Genomic DNA, 17,958 nt, shown 5'->3' with positions numbered 1-17,958 from the left:
ACCGCACGGGCGGCGTCCGCGGTGGAGGCAATGGGTGCGACGGTGTCAGACATGGGGAGCAGTATGCAAGGCTTGGGGCTTTCCGTGCAGGCAGCATCCATGGCCCAGGACATGGCTGCCCTCTCACAGGAAGCCATGAGCCAGAGCCAACTGCAGATCGCAGAGGCGCTCAGCGCTGTGAAGTCACACGGGATAGGGATGAGCTGGCAATATTGATACAGAACTGGCTAGATCATAGAAAGCAGAGAGTAGCAATGGAAGGGTTCTTTTCTGATTGAGGGCTGTGACTAATGGTGTTCCGCAGGGATCAGTGCTGGGACCTTTGCTGTTCATAGTATATATAAATGATTTGGAGGAAAATATAAATGGTCTGATTAGTAAGTTTGCAGACAACACAAAGGTTGGTGGAATTGCGGATAGCGATGAGGACTGTCAGAGGATACAGCAGGATTTAGATCGTTTTTGAGACTTGGCGGAGAGATGGCAGATGGAGTTTAATCCGGACAAATATGAGGTAATGCATTTTGGAAGGTCTAATGCAGGTGGGGAATATACAGTGAATGGTAGAATCCTCTGTTGTGTTATGCTTTTTCATGTAGCATAAGCTGCTTCCTTGATGTATACTCTGACAAAGCAAGGTTCAGACTTGGAGATAGGTTTAACACATTTATTGAACAGTTAACAATTCTCCTACTTGAGTTCGACTCTCCTGCTAATCTAACTATAGTAACTCAATCTAACTAACCAGTCTGGTCTAATCCATGCGGTGGGTGTGATGCTTCCTGATCTGCCCGTCTCTCCGAGTGTTGCCTATGGAAAAGAGAAAGAGCATGTGTGCCCTGTCCTTTTATATGGGTTGCCCCCTTGTGGTAGTGTCACCTCTGGGTGTGTCTTGACTGCCCATTGGTCGTGTCCTATCTGACTGACCTATTGGTTGAATGTCTGTGTGTCATGATGTCTCTGGTGCTCCTTCCAGTGTTTACCTAGTTGCAGTGTACCTACATTAACCCCTAGTGTATTTACAGTGATGCATATCACCACACCCTCAAGAGTATTGACAGTCAGAGAGATTTTTTTTTCATAGAATTTACAGTGCAGAAGGAGGCCATTCAGCCCATCGAGTGTGCACCGGCTTTTGGAAAGAGGACCCTACCCAACCCCACACCTCCACCCTATCCCCATATCCCAGTAACCCCACCCAAAACAAAGGGAAAATTTTGGACACTAAGGGCAATTTAGCATAGCCAATCCACCAGATCTAGGTGTACAGGTCCACAGGTCACTGAAAGGGGCAACACATGTGGAGAAGATATCAAGAAGGCATACGGCATGCTTGCATTCATTGGCCGGGGCACTGAGTATAAAAATTGGCAAGTCATGTTGCAGCTGTATAAAAGCTTAGTTAGGCCACACTTGGAGTATAGTGTTCAATTCTGGTCGCCACACTACCAGAAGGATGTGGAGGCTTTAGAGAGGGTGTAAAAGAGATTTACCATGATGTTGCCTGGTATGGAGGGCATTAGCTATGAGCAGAGGTTGAATAAACTCGGTTTGTTCTCACTGGAATGACGGAGGTTGAGGGGCGACCTGATAGAGGTCTACAGAATTATGACGGGCATAGACAGAGTGGATAGTCAGAGGCTTTTTCCCAGGGTAGAGGTGTCAATTACTAGGGTGCATAGCTTTAAGGTGCAAGGGACAAGGCTTAGAGGAGATGTAGAAGACAAGTTTTTTACACAGAGGATAGTGGGTGCCTGGAACTCGCTGCCAGAGGAGGTGGTGGAAGCAGGGACAATAGTGACGTTTAAGGGGCATCTTGACAAATACATGAATAGGATGCGAATAGAGGGATATGGACCCTGGAAGTGTAGAAGATTTTAGTTTTGACGGGCAGCATGGTCGGCGCAGGCTTGGAGGGCTGAAGGGCCTGTTCCTGTGCTGTACTTTTCTTTGTTCTTTGTTCTTTTGCTGTGGCCCGGTCCCAGCAGGCCATGGCCCAGTCTCAGCAGGCCATGGCCTAGTCTCAGCAGGCCATGGCCTAGTCTCAGCAGGCCGTGGGCCAGTCTCAGCAGGCCATGGCCCAGTCTCAGCAGGCCATGGCCCGGTCCCAGCAGGCCATGGCCTAGTCTCAGCAGGCCATGGCCCAGTCTCAGCAGGCCATGGCCTAGTCTCAGCAGGCCGTGGGCCAGTCTCAGCAGGCCATGGCCCAGTCTCAGCAGGCCATGGCCCAGTCTCAGCAGGCCGTGGGCCAGTCTCAGCAGGCCATGGCCCGGTCCCAGCAGGCCATGGCCCAGTCTCAGCAGGCCATGGCCTAGTCTCAGCAGGCCGTGGGCCAGTCTCAGCAGGCCATGGCCCAGTCTCAGCAGGCCATGGCCCAGTCTCAGCAGGCCATGGCCCGGTCCCAGCAGGCCATGGCCCAGTCTCAGCAGGCCGTGGGCCAGTCTCAGCAGGCCGTGGCCCAGTCTCAGCAGGCCATGGCCTAGTCTCAGCAGGCCGTGGGCCAGTCTCAGCAGGCCATGGCCCAGTCTCAGCAGGCCATGGCCCAGTCTCAGCAGGCCATGGCCCGGTCCCAGCAGGCCATGGCCCAGTCTCAGCAGGCCATGGCCTAGTCTCAGCAGGCCATGACCCGGTCCCAGCAGGCCATGGCCTAGTCTCAGCAGGCCATGGCCTAGTCTCAGCAGGCCATGGCCCAGTCTCAGCAGGCCATGGCCCAGTCTCAGCAGGCCATGGCCCCGTCCCAGCAGGCCATGGCCCAGTCTCAGCAGGCCGTGGGCCAGTCTCAGCAGGCCGTGGCCCAGTCTCAGCAGGCCATGGCCTAGTCTCAGCTGGCCGTGGGCCAGTCTCAGCAGGCCATGGCCCAGTCTCAGCAAGCCATGGCCCAGTCTCAGCAGGCCATGGCCCGGTCCCAGCAGGCCATGGCCCAGTCTCAGCAGGCCATGGCCTAGTCTCAGCAGGCCATGACCCGGTCCCAGCAGGCCATGGCCTAGTCTCAGCAGGCCATGGCCTAGTCTCAGCAGGCCATGGCCCAGTCTCAGCAGGCCATGGCCCAGTCTCAGCAGGCCATGGCCCAGTCTCAGCAGGTCATGGCCCCGTCTCAGCAGGCCATGGCGCAGTCCCACCAGGCCATCGCTGAGGACATCGGCACCATTGCACAGGTGCTGGCCAGCGTCACCCAGATAGAGACAGGGATGGCCATCTCCCTGAGCTCCATGGCTGCAATCTTGCAGACCCTTGTTGATACCAGGGTGGGACCGACAGCGCCAGGTGCCGGGCGTGCCTCGGGTGCTGGATCCGTTCGCATCTCCGACCCATGGAGAGCCCGGGGGCCATTGGGCACCCCGAAGGGAGGAGGAGGTGCTGGGGCCCATCCCGAGTCCCCCTACAGGGGAGGTACCGGAACACCTCAACACCTCGGACTCCCCCCCCCCCTTCCCTCCCAGGCGCATCTGGTGGACAACGGGCAAAACAGGCTGGCACCACGCAATCCCGATTGCCCGGGCCGCAGCCTGGCCCATCCAGGCCGGGCCGCCCCAGGAAACGGCAGCCAAAGGGGGCCCTAGTCACAGGGCAGGAATCGCAGGAGTCCGCCTCCAGTTCTGCTGCACCGTCTGGGGAACCACCAAGACGTAGTATTATGGTAAGACCATAAATGTTGTTTCAGGATTACCCAATTGTGCGGTATACATAGACGATCTGGTACATTTCAGCCAGACACGGAAAGAACATTTAAAACAGATGGAGTTATTCAATCAACTTTAGGAGGTGGGTTTGGTGATAAACCTAGCCAAAAGTGAATTTGAAAAAAACCAAGTCACTTTCCTTGGCCATACAATCGGACGGGGTCGAATGGTCACACGGGATATGAAATCAACTGTTATTGAAGAGTTTCCGATACCCTCAAGACGAAAAGAAATAATGCGATTTTTTGGCAAGAGTGGATTTGATCGGACATTTGTGAAAAATGTTTGTAGTATGCTTGCTCCACTGATTGACTTGCTGAAGAAACGTTGAACATTTCAGTGGACAGCGGACTTTCAACAGGCATTTGACTGCCTGAAAGCTGTGATACCCAATGCCCCCGTGTTGGAGAATTACAAGGGACTCTGTGATCAGATTGAACTAAAGTATCTGACTTTAAAGAGACATGCCGAGGCGTAGAGAAATGGACGGATCGTGCAGAGACCTTCTTGTTCAAAGAGACTGTCAATTAAGTAGGATTCCAGTTGGAGGAAAAACAAAAAAATGGACTATATTATTATACCTGTTTGCGTGTGTTGTTTTTGAAACGAAAATGTATATTTACTGTGTGCATTTCTTAAAGGATAGTGAAAAGGTGAAAAATGAAACCATCTTGAAGCCGATGATTTATTTTTCTTTCTTGGGGGGAGGTGTCAAGTGGGAGTACCTTTAAGAAATGGGTGTTTATAAATGTGTGTGTATATAAATATCTGTAGTGAGAGTACCTTTAAGAAATGGGTGTTTATTACTGCAGTGATGTCAGAGGGTGGGTGGAGCTGGGCTGTCTGTCAGCTTTTTACTTTCGTTCTAGGTGGTTGGCTGCAGGGTGTGTTTTAGTTTCGTTTTCAGAGCTGGATAGCTGCAGTCACAGCCAGAAGGGGTATTAGTCTCTCTCTCTCTGTAAGCTAAAAACTGTAAATTGATCCTTTGGTGATTTAAAACTAATAACTGCTCTCAGTAGTGACTTTAACCTGATGTGCTTCTGTTAAAAGTTCTTTTTTTTAAGTCTTATGGATGTTAAAAGGTCAGCTTAAAGATTACTTAGTGTTGCAGTCTTTGGGGGTTGCATTTGAATTAATGGTTGCTAAGATGTTTTAAAAAGATTAACTTGAATTCAGAGCATAAACATTGTTTTGCTTTAAAAAATACTTTTCCATTTCTGCTGTACCACACCTGTAAAGTGGACCGTGTTCTCCCCATACCACAATCTATTAAACGTTGTGGGTCAGGTGAACTCCATGATAAACTTTAGGGTTCTCTAAACCCTGGCCCATAACAACGTCCACAGGGAGAAGGTGTCCTCCCCCAGTCCCACACGGTGCCAGGTCTGCCATCAGTTGGCAGATATGGGCGACAGTTTCCCGGCTCATCTGGAGTCTCCTCCTGCATGTCTGGTCCATGAGGTCCTGGTACGACGTGTGACGCCAGTACACACGGGGCCTCAGCGGGCCGCTCCGTTGCCATGGCACCACCACCAACCCCTCCTCCTCATCATTGTCCTGTCAGGCGGGCAGCCCTCCAGCCTGGGCGGCTGCCACCTGCCCCTCTGCAGCACGCTCCCCTGCGGCAGCCTCCGCAACCTCCCTGGCACGCTCCTGCTCCAGCTCCCATAGAGCAACATGTAGATGGGCGACTCCCGCCACGGCAGTCAATATCGCTGGGTGATGCCCAAACATAAGGGTCTGTAGGGGGTGGGGGTAGATGACATGTCATTATTGTACATACCCCCCTCCACAGCCAGATGCCATGGGCTACATGGTTGCCACTGTTGCCAGCTGGCACCTAGCCTGGCAAAGCCCCCCCCCCAACCCCGACACTCCCCTCCTGGTCACTCCCCGATCCCCTCCCCGGCACTCCCCTCCCCGGCACTTCCCTCTCCGGCACTCCCGGTCCGCTCCCCAGCACTCCCTGATCCCCTCCCCAGCACTCCCTGATCCCCTCCCCGGCATTCCCCTATCCCCTCCACAGCACTCCCCGATCCCCTCCAGGGCAGCCCCACCTCACCCACCGCCCCCCCCCCCCCCTCCCGGCACCGACCCCGACACCGCATGCACCCCCAGCCCTGGGGACATTCATCACCTGCACCCGCAACCCACCCCGCTCACCCCCCGCCCCCCCAGCTGGCCATGCCGTCTCTTCTGTGACGGCTCCCCCACGCCGACCCCTACCTCTTGGCTCACCGGCGTCAGCCAGCACAACTGGTTGACGGCATTTAAAACCTACTTTGATTTACGCCAGCGTGACCTGTGGTCACGCCGGCGGGACTTCGGCCCATCCAGCACGGAGATTTGCAGCAGGCCTAGCGACCATCATGTCGCGCGATTCACGCCATCCTGCGAGCCGCGTGGCGCAATTCCCGTTAGCGGGCTTATTCGCAGGCCGGAGAATATGGCAGCAGACGCGAGATTCACGCCGCCCCCTGGAGATTCTCCGACCCGGCGGGGGGTCGGAGAATCCCACTCAATGCCTTTTCTTTCTTACCCCATATGTTTTGTATGGAAAGAGGTGTATCTTTCCTTATCCTTGGAGTATGTGTTCCTATCAAATAATGCAGCACATATTTACCCTAAATTAACATCAGACACTGGACACAGATACAAATTATGCACAGATTGATGTTAGTCCAGTCTGCAATTTTACAGAATGATGTTAATCCAGTCCCGATTTACAATCCCTAGTCTCCCACGTAGCAGGCCGATGCTTTCTGGAATGTATTTGATTATTTAAAGTTTAAGTGAGGATCTTGTATCTTGTAAAGCACTGGTTTCACAGCAGTTTGTGAAGTTTCTTGTAGTCAGATATCCAGGAGGTTGATTTTCAGGTGAACTTTGAAATGGAGCAGGCGCGGTACTTCCGCTGCTTGGTGACATGCAATTAGTTTCAGAGTCTTGTTCTCAGACTGGCTGGCAACTGATGGTTCTGAAAGGCAAAGGCGTCACAGCCTTCCTCTTCAGCTTCTGCTTCATTAGTGTTCTTCTGCAGTCTGCCCAGGCCTCTTCTGGGCCTTGGACTGATAAAGGATCTCCGTATCAGAAGTCAGTTTCACTCACATGGTCAACGGCCCATGTTCCAGCAAAAATGGTTTAAAAAGTAAAAGATCATCAATATGCAAAAGGAGAGAATGGTGGTCTTTGACTCTTAGCTTGCGGATAATTAATCTTGAGTAAGCTTTGAATAATGGCAGAAGTGAATTCCACAGATAACATTCATGTTGGCATATCCATTCCAGAGGAAGGCCTCCACCCATGGTTATTCAATTTGGAACTTTCCAGAAGCTTGATAGTTTGTGCTGAGCCAATGCAGCCATTTTTAATGCTTCAACAGCTTCCAATTTCAATAAATAAAAGAAGCTTCCATATGAGAAACTGCTGCCTCACAGTGCCAAGGACCTGAGTTTGATTCAAGCGTGGGTGACTGTCTGTGTAGAGTTTTCACGTTCTCCCTGTTTCTGTGTGGGTTTCCTCCAGGTGCTTCAGTTTCCTCCCACAATCCAAAGATGAGCATGTTAGGTGGATTGGCCATGATAAAAATTGTCCCGTAGTGTCCAGGGATGTGCAGATTAGGTGATGTTACGGTGTTACGGGGATAGGGTGGGGCAATTGGATAGGATGCCCTTTCAGAGGGTTGGTGCAGTCGATGGGTCCTTCTGCACTGTAGGGATTCTATGGTTCCCTGAGCTCAGTCCATGTGCAAAGTTATGAATATGAATGTCTTTATTGGAAGATTCCAGAGTATTCATGAACAGGAAGGCCTTCTGTTTTCTGAACATACAAACATATGCAATTGGGGCATTTCCCATCAAGCCCCTCGAGCTTGCCCCTCCATTCAATAAAATCATGGCTGGTATCTGCGTTGAGATCCACATTCCCCAACTACCCTGAATAACCTTTGATTCCCTTGCCCAACAAGAATCTATCTACCTCCGCCTTAAAAATATTGAGTGACTCCACTTCTACCATCTTTTGAGGCAGCGAGTTTGAAAGTCACACAAGCTCAGCCTTTCCAATCTATCCGCATAAGATACCCCGCTCATCCCAGGTATCAATCTAGTAAACCTCCTCTGAACCCCCTCCAATGCAGTTATATCTTTCATCCTCCCTCCCTTCTTGAATAAAGGGGTTATATTTACTAATTGCCAGTCTGCTGGAACCTTTAGAACGTACCGAATTTTGGAACATCAACACCGTGCATTCACTATCTCATGAGAAACCACTTTTAAGGCCCGGGGATAAAGTCTATCAGGACCCGGAGACTTGTCGGCCACACCTCCGCCAGTTTGCTCAGCCCAGCTTCTCCATAGATTGTAATTTCACCAAATTCCTCTCTACCTTTCTTCTCCCATTCTACAGCTATTACTGCAATGTTTCTCGTATCCTCTCTAATGAATGCAGAAGCAAAATACGTGTTCATTTCATCTGTCATTTCTTTATTATCTACTAGTGCTCACTTTACTCACTCGTTTCCTTTTTAATACCTGTAGCAATTGTTGCTACCTGTTTTTGTATTCCTAGTTAGCTTGCTCTTGTACTCTTAATTTCTTTCCCCTGATTAGCCTTTTAGTCATTCTCTGCTGTTCTTTATATTCTGACTGGTCATCTGAACTCTTTGTGCAGTTAAATTATTTTTCCTTAGGCCTGATGCTTTCCTTAACTTCTTTAGTTAAGCTTGGATGGTTAACCCTTGAGAATCTTTCACCTAGCTCAGCTTTCATGCCCACATGGTTGTCCTTATTTAAGTTTAAAATACAAGTCTAAGACCCACTCTTCTCCCTTTCAAACTTTTTTTTTCCAATTAAGGGGCAATTTAACATGGCCAATTCGCCTACCCTGCACATCTTTGGGATGTGGGGGTGAAACCCACACAAGCATGGGGAGAACGTGCAAACTCTATACGGACAGTGAGCCAGAGCCAGGATCGAACCTGGGACCTCGGCGCCATGAGGCAGCAGTGCTAACCTCCCCCCTTTCAAATTTGATGTACAATTCCAATATACTGTGGCCATTGCTACTTACGGGCACCTTTACTCAGAGATCATTAATTAATCCTGTCACATTACATAAATACTAAGTCTAAAATAACCTTCTCTCTGGTTGGTTCCAGAACATGCTGTTCTAGGAAATTATCTCAAAAGCATTCTAAGAACTCCTCATCCGGGTTACTTTGACAATCTTATTTTTCCAGTTTATATGTAGATTAAAATCATCCATGATTATTGCTGTTCTTTTACCACAACCTCCCAATATTTCTTTGTGTACTTTGCTCTACATTGTGGTGACTGTTAGGAGGCCTGTAGACCACTCCCATTAGTATCTTCTTACTTCTGCTATTCCTCATTTCCACCCAAGCCAATTTCACATCCTCATCGCCTGAACCAAGGTCATCTTTTATTATTTCCCTATTGCGATCCTTCGTTAACAGTGCTACCCCTCCACCTTTACCTCGCCTCCTATTCTTTTTGAATGTCATAGAACCCTCAATATTCAGGACCCAATCCTTGTACTCCTGCAGTATATGTTGTTGGAATGCAATGACAGCAAGTGCATCTTCTGGTCCTGCGTCTAGCTTCCTTGCAGTGGTCAGGATACCTTCTTTCTCTGATTCTCAATCTCCCCTCTTTTCCATTCAGAATACCAGGCTGGCTGTTTGGGAAAAAGGGTTAGCTCTAAATATGATGCCTGTCAGGAACCTGTTCACGGTTGGAGCCGGTGCTGGAATTGGAACCAGACATCCATCAGTGCTCGAGCAAACAATCTGTATTCTGAACCAGATGTACCGCTGCTTGGATGAATCTGGAGATGTCTTGCAACAAGGTCCTAAGAAACCCATCAGATTCATTATTTGCTGCATTGTTCCATAACATTATCCTGAAAAGAGGACCATTCCTTCGAGCCACCTGTAGAGTTGCAGTACGTAGGTGAACAGAAGGAAAATCAAGGACACAAAGGAGGAAAAAGAGCCACCGAGTCTGTCCTGTGTGTCCAATTGTCAAGGAATGCTTTAACTGAATAATCCCACTCCCTCTGTGCCATCATTATCTTCCTCTGTCAGACTTGGTCCTCTATCCTCCAGATGAAAGGCCTCATGGTGGCACAGTGGTTAGCACTGCCACCTCAGAGCACCAGGGATCCAGGCTCAATTCCAGCCTCGGGTGACTGTTTTTGTGGAGTTTGCACTTACTCCTCATGTCTGCGTGGGTTTCCTCCAGGTGTTCCAGTTTCCTCCCACAGTCCAAAGATGTGCAGGTTAGGTGGAATCGCCATGCTAAATTGCCCATTAGCATCCAAAAGAGGTTAGGGGCTTGACCCCAGGTAGCGTGCTGTCATGTGAGAACACCCTTTAAGAAATGGGTGGTTAAGAAATGTACCTTTAAGAAATGAAGCTGCTCGTGTTACTGGAGTGATGTCAGAGTTTGGGTGGAGCTGAGCTCCACTTCTGCTTCTTTTAGTTTCAGTTTGAGACGAGCTTGGGTGTGTCTGTGTTTTTCAGGGAGCTGCATCTGAAGTCTGCCATCCAAAGACTATCTTAATCATTTGGTGAATTCAGAATTATAAATGATTCCAGTATTGAATGTAAAACCTAATGTGTCCCTGTTTGAAGGTTTGTTCTGCTTTTGGATGTTAAAAGAACAGAATACAGATTACTTAGTGTTATATTCTTTGGGGGGTGTATTTGATTTACTGGTTGCAAAGTTGTTCACTGTTTGTTTTAGAAAGGTTAACTTGAGTTCATAGAATAAACATTGTTTTGTTTTAAAAACCGCTGGTCCATTTTCTGCTGTACCATATCTGTAGAGTGAGCCGTGTGCTCCCCATACCACAATCTATTAAACGTTGTGGGTCAGGTGAACTCCATGATACACTTTGGGATTCTCTAAACCCTGGCCCATAACAGTGCACTTTTAGAGGGTTGGTGCAGACTTGATGGGCCTCTTTCTGCACAGTAGAGATTCTATGTTCTATGAACTTCAGCACTAATACAAGTATGAGATCGCATAGTCACCCAACACCAATCCAAAGACGAACACCAAAGCACAAGACGAATTTGGTCGAAGAGTGTTAAATTGCCAGCAAATGTTAAATTGCCAGCAAATGTTAAATTGCCAGCAAACACATGAAAATAAAAGTCATCCTCACTGCCCTATTTTAAACCCACGAGTACCACTCTTAATTGCACCTTTGCCTACCATGCTGCACTTACTAGGTGCTACTCCATTGGCTACATGATGTGTTGTGGAGAGTGTCACTCATTCATTGAGCAAATTAAGATGGCTGGATAGAGTTGACCTCAACGAGTTACGGTCAAAGATTGGCTGCAGACTGCAACAACCTGGCTAGGAACAGATTCCCATTTGTACATCATCCCACTAAATTACAGCTGAATTTGTACCATGTTGGCATGCATATTGCACCCGCTTCGCAGCTTGAAGGTGCAACACCTGTAAGTCAAAATACATGGGTTCAATTGAATTGAGATTGCAGGTTCCGACCCACTCTGTTGACTTCCAGGTTTTACCCTAACAATTCCCTGTTGGAAGCTGCTCTCATTTTTTTTTTGTTTAATAAATTTAAAGTACCCAATTAATTTTATCCAATTAAGGGGCAATTTAGCATGACCAATTCACCTAGCCTGCGCATCTTTTGGGTTGTGGGGGCGAAACCCATGCAAACACGGGGAGAATGTGCAAACTCCACACGGACAGTGACTCAGAGCCGGGATCGAACCTGGGACCTCGGTGCCGTGAGGCATCAGGGCTAACCCACTGCACCACCGTGCTGCCCTGGAAGCTGCTCTCATATTAACAGGGTCACACTGCCTTTCTAGATTAGCCATTAAGCAAAGGGTTTCCTCTGTTTGTTTGATTGGATGTGAAACATCCTACGGAACTAGCTTCAAACAGAGCAAAGTTCAACCAGCATTAACAAAAATATCACAGTCAAAAATTTGATCATTCGTTCCTTGGTTTGGGAGGTGTTGCTTTGAGCACGTTGGCTGCTGTGTTCATTGATACCAGCAGTGACTACAGTTCAAAACAAATTGCTTGTGAATCACTTTGGGATGTTCTCAGGATCTAATCAGATGTTATAGTAATGCTGGTCTGTTGTTTCTTAGAAAATCCAACATTAACTATTGGTGGAACAGCTTCTTGATGCAAACATTTAACGTTTAGCTTTGTGGCACAAGTTGCTTCTAGGTTTTTGCCTGGTCAAGATGTCAAGATGCCATAAAGACACCACTTTAAGGGTGTTGTTTCCTTCACCTACTTACCCCCATCTGATGTTTCTCCATCTTTGATAAAGAAAAGAGTGATGAACACAACAGCCACTGCTGTCATGAGTGCAAACAGCACAGCGAGCACAATCTCCAACCATGTACATTTGGAACCCATTCCACAGATCAAACCTGATGATAAATCAAACAATTAGATCCCTTTTAGCAACCTCATCCACCCAACAAGGTGCAATTTGCATCACAACACTATGACGACTGTGATAGGCTGGTTATCATATGCTTCAATTTTTAAATGAAGTGTTGCCTTTCCAATGTTAATCGCAGGGCGGCACGGTGGCACAGTATTTAGCTATGATTCAATGATCTTGAGCGATGGTTGACGCACAATGTGAATTTGAGCAGTCCAAGCAGCAACAAAGCAAACCACAGATAATTATAGGCAGCTTATTGATTTGGTGCTCAGGATGTGGGTCACTGTAGCAAACCACGTTTATTGTCCTTTACAAGTTCTCCTGAGAACTGAGTGGTGGACCAGTTTGAACCACTGGTCCTGCAGTGAAGGTGCTCCAACAATGCTATTGTGCTTCATAGTCAGATCTTGTACAACTGGCCATCTCAGAATGCATTAAGAGTTATATAATTCTTTGTTCCAGAACTATTTTTATTGAAGGCATTTTTCATATACACAAAAATACAAAGCGAAACCTTGGCAACAGATAGCAAAACTAACAGCCCACCCTCCCCATCACTCCCCCGCACCCTCCTGTGAGAGTTATATAATTCTAGAACAAACACATTGACTGATCATAGAATCATAGACTCCCTACACTGCAGAAGGAGGACATTCAGCTCGTCGAATCTGCACCAACCCTCTGGAAGAGCAGCCCACCTAGTCCCAATCCCCTGCCCTATCTCTGTAACCCCACCTAATCTATGGACACTATGGGGCAATTTAACATGGTCAATCCACCTAACCTGCACATCTTTGGCCTGTGGGAGCAAACCGGAGCACCCGGAGGAAATCTACGTGGACATGGGGAGAATGTACAAACTCCACACGCAAGTCACCCAAGGCTGGAATTAAAACCGGGTCCCTGGTGCTGTGCGACACCAGTGCTAACCATTGTGCTACCGTGATCTGCTCAGTTCTGTTTTAATTAAATAGATAGCTGCACAAGTTATGCCAGGCTCGCTACCAAAGTCACACAGCAGTCATGCCAGATATCATTAATATATTCAAGACAATTAAGCCTCACTCCTCATCTCCTGAGAGGGTTCTGAAATGTGAGGATTTTTGTAAAGATATGGAATTGCTCCTTGTATGTCCTCTTTTTTTGTTCTTCCATCGGGTGCAGGACCCACAGGAAGGCGAACATTTGCTGCCTAACCCTAACTGTTTTTGAACTGTATTGCTTGCTGGACCATTTCAGAGAGCAGGGAGTGTGTGATTGTATGTACTCTGACTTTCTCATCCCACCATGGAGTCTGAGGTGGGGGGAGGGGGGATTCCACCCAGTCCTTTTTTTCAATATTCTTATTTTGAAGTCTGAGTTTGTCTTGGAGTTTTGATTTTTTTTTATTCTTTCATCGGCTGGGTCACTGGCAAAGCCAGTGCTTCTGATCCCGAATTGTCCTTGATCTGAGTGGCTTGAAAGGCCATTGCAGAGGGCAGTTGAGGGTCAACCACATTGCTGTGGGTATGGAGTCACATGTAGGCCAGACCAGGAAAGGGAGGCAGATTTCCTTCCCCTAAAGGACATTAATGAACTAGATATTCTTTTTTTTTTAAATAATTTTTATTGAAAGAGTTTTTCCATACAGACATTTACCCCTACTATTTTTTAAATTATTTACAACACAATCCCTCTAGGCAAATATCCCTCCCTCGCCCGCCCTCTCGCGCGCACCAGTCCTTCCCCCCCCCCCCCCCCAAGCAACAACTTAACAAACAAGGCAGCCTACAGTTTTCAGACATGAGCAGCGAGCAGACTTGCCCGCATTACAGTCGTGCATGTCCCCCCACGACCATTGCTGCCCCCCCCTTCCCCTCCCCTCCCCCCCCCCCCCCCCCCCCTCCCCTCCCCTCCCCCCCCCCCCAAGCAACAACTTAACAAACAAGGCAGCCTACAGTTTCAGACATGAGCAGCGAGCAGACTTGCCCGCATTACAGTCGTGCATGTCCCCCCACGACCATTGCTGCCCCCCCCCTTCCCCTCCCCTCCCCTCCCCTCCCCCCCCTCCCCTCCCCTCCCCCCCCCTCCCCCCCCTCCCTCCCCCCCCCCCTCCCCCCCCCTCCCCCCCTCCCCCCCCCTCCCCCCCCTCCCCCCCCTCCCCCCCCCCCCCCCCGGGTTGCTGCTGCCACGACCCCGTACGCCTATCTCTGATCTAAAAAGTCAAGGAAAGGTTGCCACCAGCCTGGAGAATCCCTGTACCGACCCTCTCAGGGCAAATTTGATCCTTTCTAGCTGAATATAGCTAGCCATATCGTTAATCCAAGTTTCAACGCTTGGAGGCCTCGCGTCCTTCCATTGAATCAATATCCTTCGTCGAGCCACTAGGGACGCAAAGGCCAGTATTCCGGCCTCCCTAGCCTCCTGTACCCCCGGTTCTACCCCGACCCCAAAGATCGCAAGCCCCCATCCTGGTTTTACCCTGGACCCCACCACCTTCGACACCGTCCTTGCCACCCCCTTCCAGAACCCTTCCAGCACCGGACATGCCCAGAACATATGCACATGGTTCGCTGGGCCTCCCAGACATCTGACACACCTGTCCTCACCCCCAAAGAACCGGCTCATCCTTGTCCCCGTCATGTGAGCTCTATGCAGCACCTTAAATTGAATGAGGCTCAGCCTCGCACACGAGGAGGAAGAATTGACCTTCTCCAGTGCATCCGCCCACGTCCCGTCTTCTATCTGCTCTCCCAGCTCCACTTCCCACTTGGCTTTCGAACTAGATATTCTTAACAACACCACCAGGATGCTACGGGAACCTTGAAGAATGCTGTAATATTTTTGAGCGGAAATAAAAAGAGGGAGAGAGAGAGAAAGCGAGAATGGAACCTGAGAGGGTGACTCTTTAACTGATTGCATCTAACCTGAGTGAATGCCTTCAAGGTAAGAAGCAACTAAAAAAACCATGACCATTTAATATAACCAGAGACTTAAATATCTCAGCTGCCCTCTGTATTTCACTTGCCTTCTAATTACGATCTTTTGTTCAAAGGAATTACTGTCAGTAAAAAATCGATCTTCGACAGATGGTTTACGACTGCAAATTAATATTTCCTCCCCTCCCCACACTCGTGATACTTTAATCTGAACATTAACAAAAAGATGTAAAGGAGGGGAGGGCGGGGGAAACCCCTGCTGAAAACCAGCGTCTCACATAAGCCTCTAAGAAGGAAGGGAATGTGTTCAAATGTCATTCTGGATCCTAATGGCTAAATTGGTGACCCACTCGCAAACATTATTAAACCCTTAAAACAATAATCAAATCAAAAGGGTAGGTCCAAAGTACAACAAAGCCGGTTGGGGTTGTTTTTTGCCAGTTTAGTAATCCATTCCACCTATACTTCCCTCTGAAAGGAAACAGGTTTTAAATATCTGTGTTTATTATTTGGGCATATTTCCTAAAATGAGACATGCCACTCTCTTCTCCATCTGGTACAGTGTGGCACCTGTCGGTCTTGCTTTGGTAAATTTGAGGTTCTTGATTCAACAAAATCAGGTGAGATTAAAAGTGTTTGAGCTCTGCTTCCTTCAAACTGAGAAGCTTTCCAAATGAATAGTTAAACCCCACTTGTCAGGAATGGCCCTTTCACCCTTCCTATCTCTGTAGCCTCCTCCATCCCCACACCCCTCCCACCATTCCTCCACTTCCGTCTGCATCAGCATTCCTGATTTTAATCGCTCTAAAACTGGTGGCCATGTTCTCAGCTGCCAAAGTCCTAAACTCTGACATTCCCTCTGTAGGCCTCTTCTGTTTATTTATCTCTTCTGTTAGGACACTCCTGTCTGAAACCAAGTTTTTAGTCAACTGTACTGTCCCCTTAAGTGTCTTTGTGTCAATTTTATGTCTGTATTTGCTGAAGTTCTTTGGGATGTTTTCCTACATTAGGGATAGAATGCAAATATGGATTGTTATTTCTGCTGTACTTTCGGATCTGGGTCATGTCGGTGGTAGAGATGGCAGAATCGGTGACAAAATTCCTGGGTGTCGGAAATTAAAACCAACCATGGTTCCTCATCCTGATTTCTAAACAGGCACTACCGTAGAACATTCTTGTATGTGGAGATTGGGTGAGGACAATTTTGGTCTCAGCTGTGATGTACAGACACGCCAACTTTCTCAAAATCATCACAAGGGACAATGGGCGGAATATTTACCAAATTTTTTCAGTGTCGGTTCTGGTGAGAAAATCGGAGGGAATCCCATCAGCTGAGGGAAATTGCACGGAATATTGAGCCTCTTTAAAAATAAGTTCTATCCAAATGAATCACGCAGTGCTTGTGGACGCCCGTCGCTGATTCGCTCGGCCCGGGACAACTTAATCTCTGCAACCAGTGGTACGCTCCATATAAACACCTTCCCAATACTTGCTCCAGATCCAGTCGGGGGATAGCTGCCAGGAAGCCAGCGCCAAGATTCCCAAACACCTGGATGTGTGCAGCAGAGGCAGAACGTCCTATACCCACATTCCTGCAGACGTCTTTCGACCAAGATCACAATCGCTGCCTGGGAGGCAAGTGGCAGCTTTAGTGGATGCCAGCCTGCTACAGAACAGGGCGGGGGAACAGCGCCGCAAGAAGATGAATGACCTTCTTCACGTGGCCAGGCTAAGTCTGCTGTTTCATGTCTCCTGCTGAACCCCACACATTCCCTTCATACACTCCCAACACCAATCATGTGGCCGTCTCTCTCCTGCCACCACCCTCCGCCCCCCCCTCAACTCCTCAAGTTCCACCAGTAGCTAATCTGTTCCTCGCAGCCCTGCTCTCACTCAAGTCCCACGCATGCCAGACTTCATCATCATCTGAACTGGCAGGACTCCCACCTGCAGTTTCTCCATCTGTCTTATTGCAGGATAAACCCGAGCATAACCAACGTGAATGGGCACAGCCGCCCGGAGTCATGCCCACATAAAGGGTGCAGTGGGGGCAGCAGACAAAAGTGAGAACCCTCAACACATACTGTCATGGTTCAAGCCTCACGTGTGTTAACTTTCTCCCATGAATTTTCCCCTATGATGCACTACTGTCACCTCCCTTCCCTTGCAGGTCAATCAGTTGACCAGCCCACACCATCCTCATGACTCTGGACACCACAGACCCGAGCAGCTCTGAGGTAACCCAGCTGTCGCCCTCACACTTCACCAGCAAATATACTCACACCTCATGGGAATAACTAGTAGGCAGATTTCTGGGGCACTCATTGGTGAGCACCTCACAGCTGATGATCCACAGCAAGTGGAGGCAGGGACATCCCAGGATCTGCCACTCAGAGGGATGCAGGTGCACTGCACCCCAAGTTAATGACGTGACCCCTGGGTACAGATGTCGAAGAGCTGTTGGAACTGCAAAGGCAGAGTCACAAGCATCAGGATGGGATGACAGCATCCATTCTCAGACTGTAAGGCTGACTGGAGTAGACCCATTGCCTTCTGTTCAAGGAGATGATCTAAACGCAATGAGGGCATCCACAGTGGAGACCTGGTGCAGGATGTGTACTTCATGGTGGGGGTTGCAAGCTCCATGATTCAGCTCATGACCTTCATGGCTGAGGACATGAGTTCCATGATGCAGGCACTAGTGGGAATCCACGAGTGTCAATGCCAGAGAACGGCGGGGCTTCTGGATTTCATTCCACCTTCCCCTCCATTCCACGGAGGAGCACAGGGACCCCTAGACACTCAACAGGAAGAGAAACAGCAGGAGCGAAGCCAGTGGATATATACCCAGGAGACCCTGGGGGTGTCCAGTCCATCTGGCA

At 48.9% G+C, this 17,958-nt stretch overlaps 1 protein-coding gene across 1 annotated transcript in view; it reads right to left on the bottom strand.

Annotated features, from left to right (window-relative positions):
- Positions 1 to 17,958, bottom strand: part of asah2 (N-acylsphingosine amidohydrolase 2) — a 186,408-nt gene that overhangs the window by 158,724 nt on the left and 9,726 nt on the right. The window contains exon 2 of the mRNA XM_038773535.1: positions 12,004 to 12,138. Within this exon, the coding sequence (XP_038629463.1) occupies positions 12,004 to 12,124 (121 nt within the window). The 5' untranslated portion in view covers positions 12,125 to 12,138. The remainder of the gene's footprint in view (positions 1 to 12,003; positions 12,139 to 17,958) is intronic.

This window comes from Scyliorhinus canicula, chromosome 16, assembly GCF_902713615.1.
Source record: "Scyliorhinus canicula chromosome 16, sScyCan1.1, whole genome shotgun sequence".
NCBI classification, from domain to species: Eukaryota; Metazoa; Chordata; class Chondrichthyes; order Carcharhiniformes; family Scyliorhinidae; genus Scyliorhinus; species Scyliorhinus canicula.
Note: the sequence above shows the minus strand (reverse complement) of the source record. Positions and strands in the feature narration are given on the sequence as shown.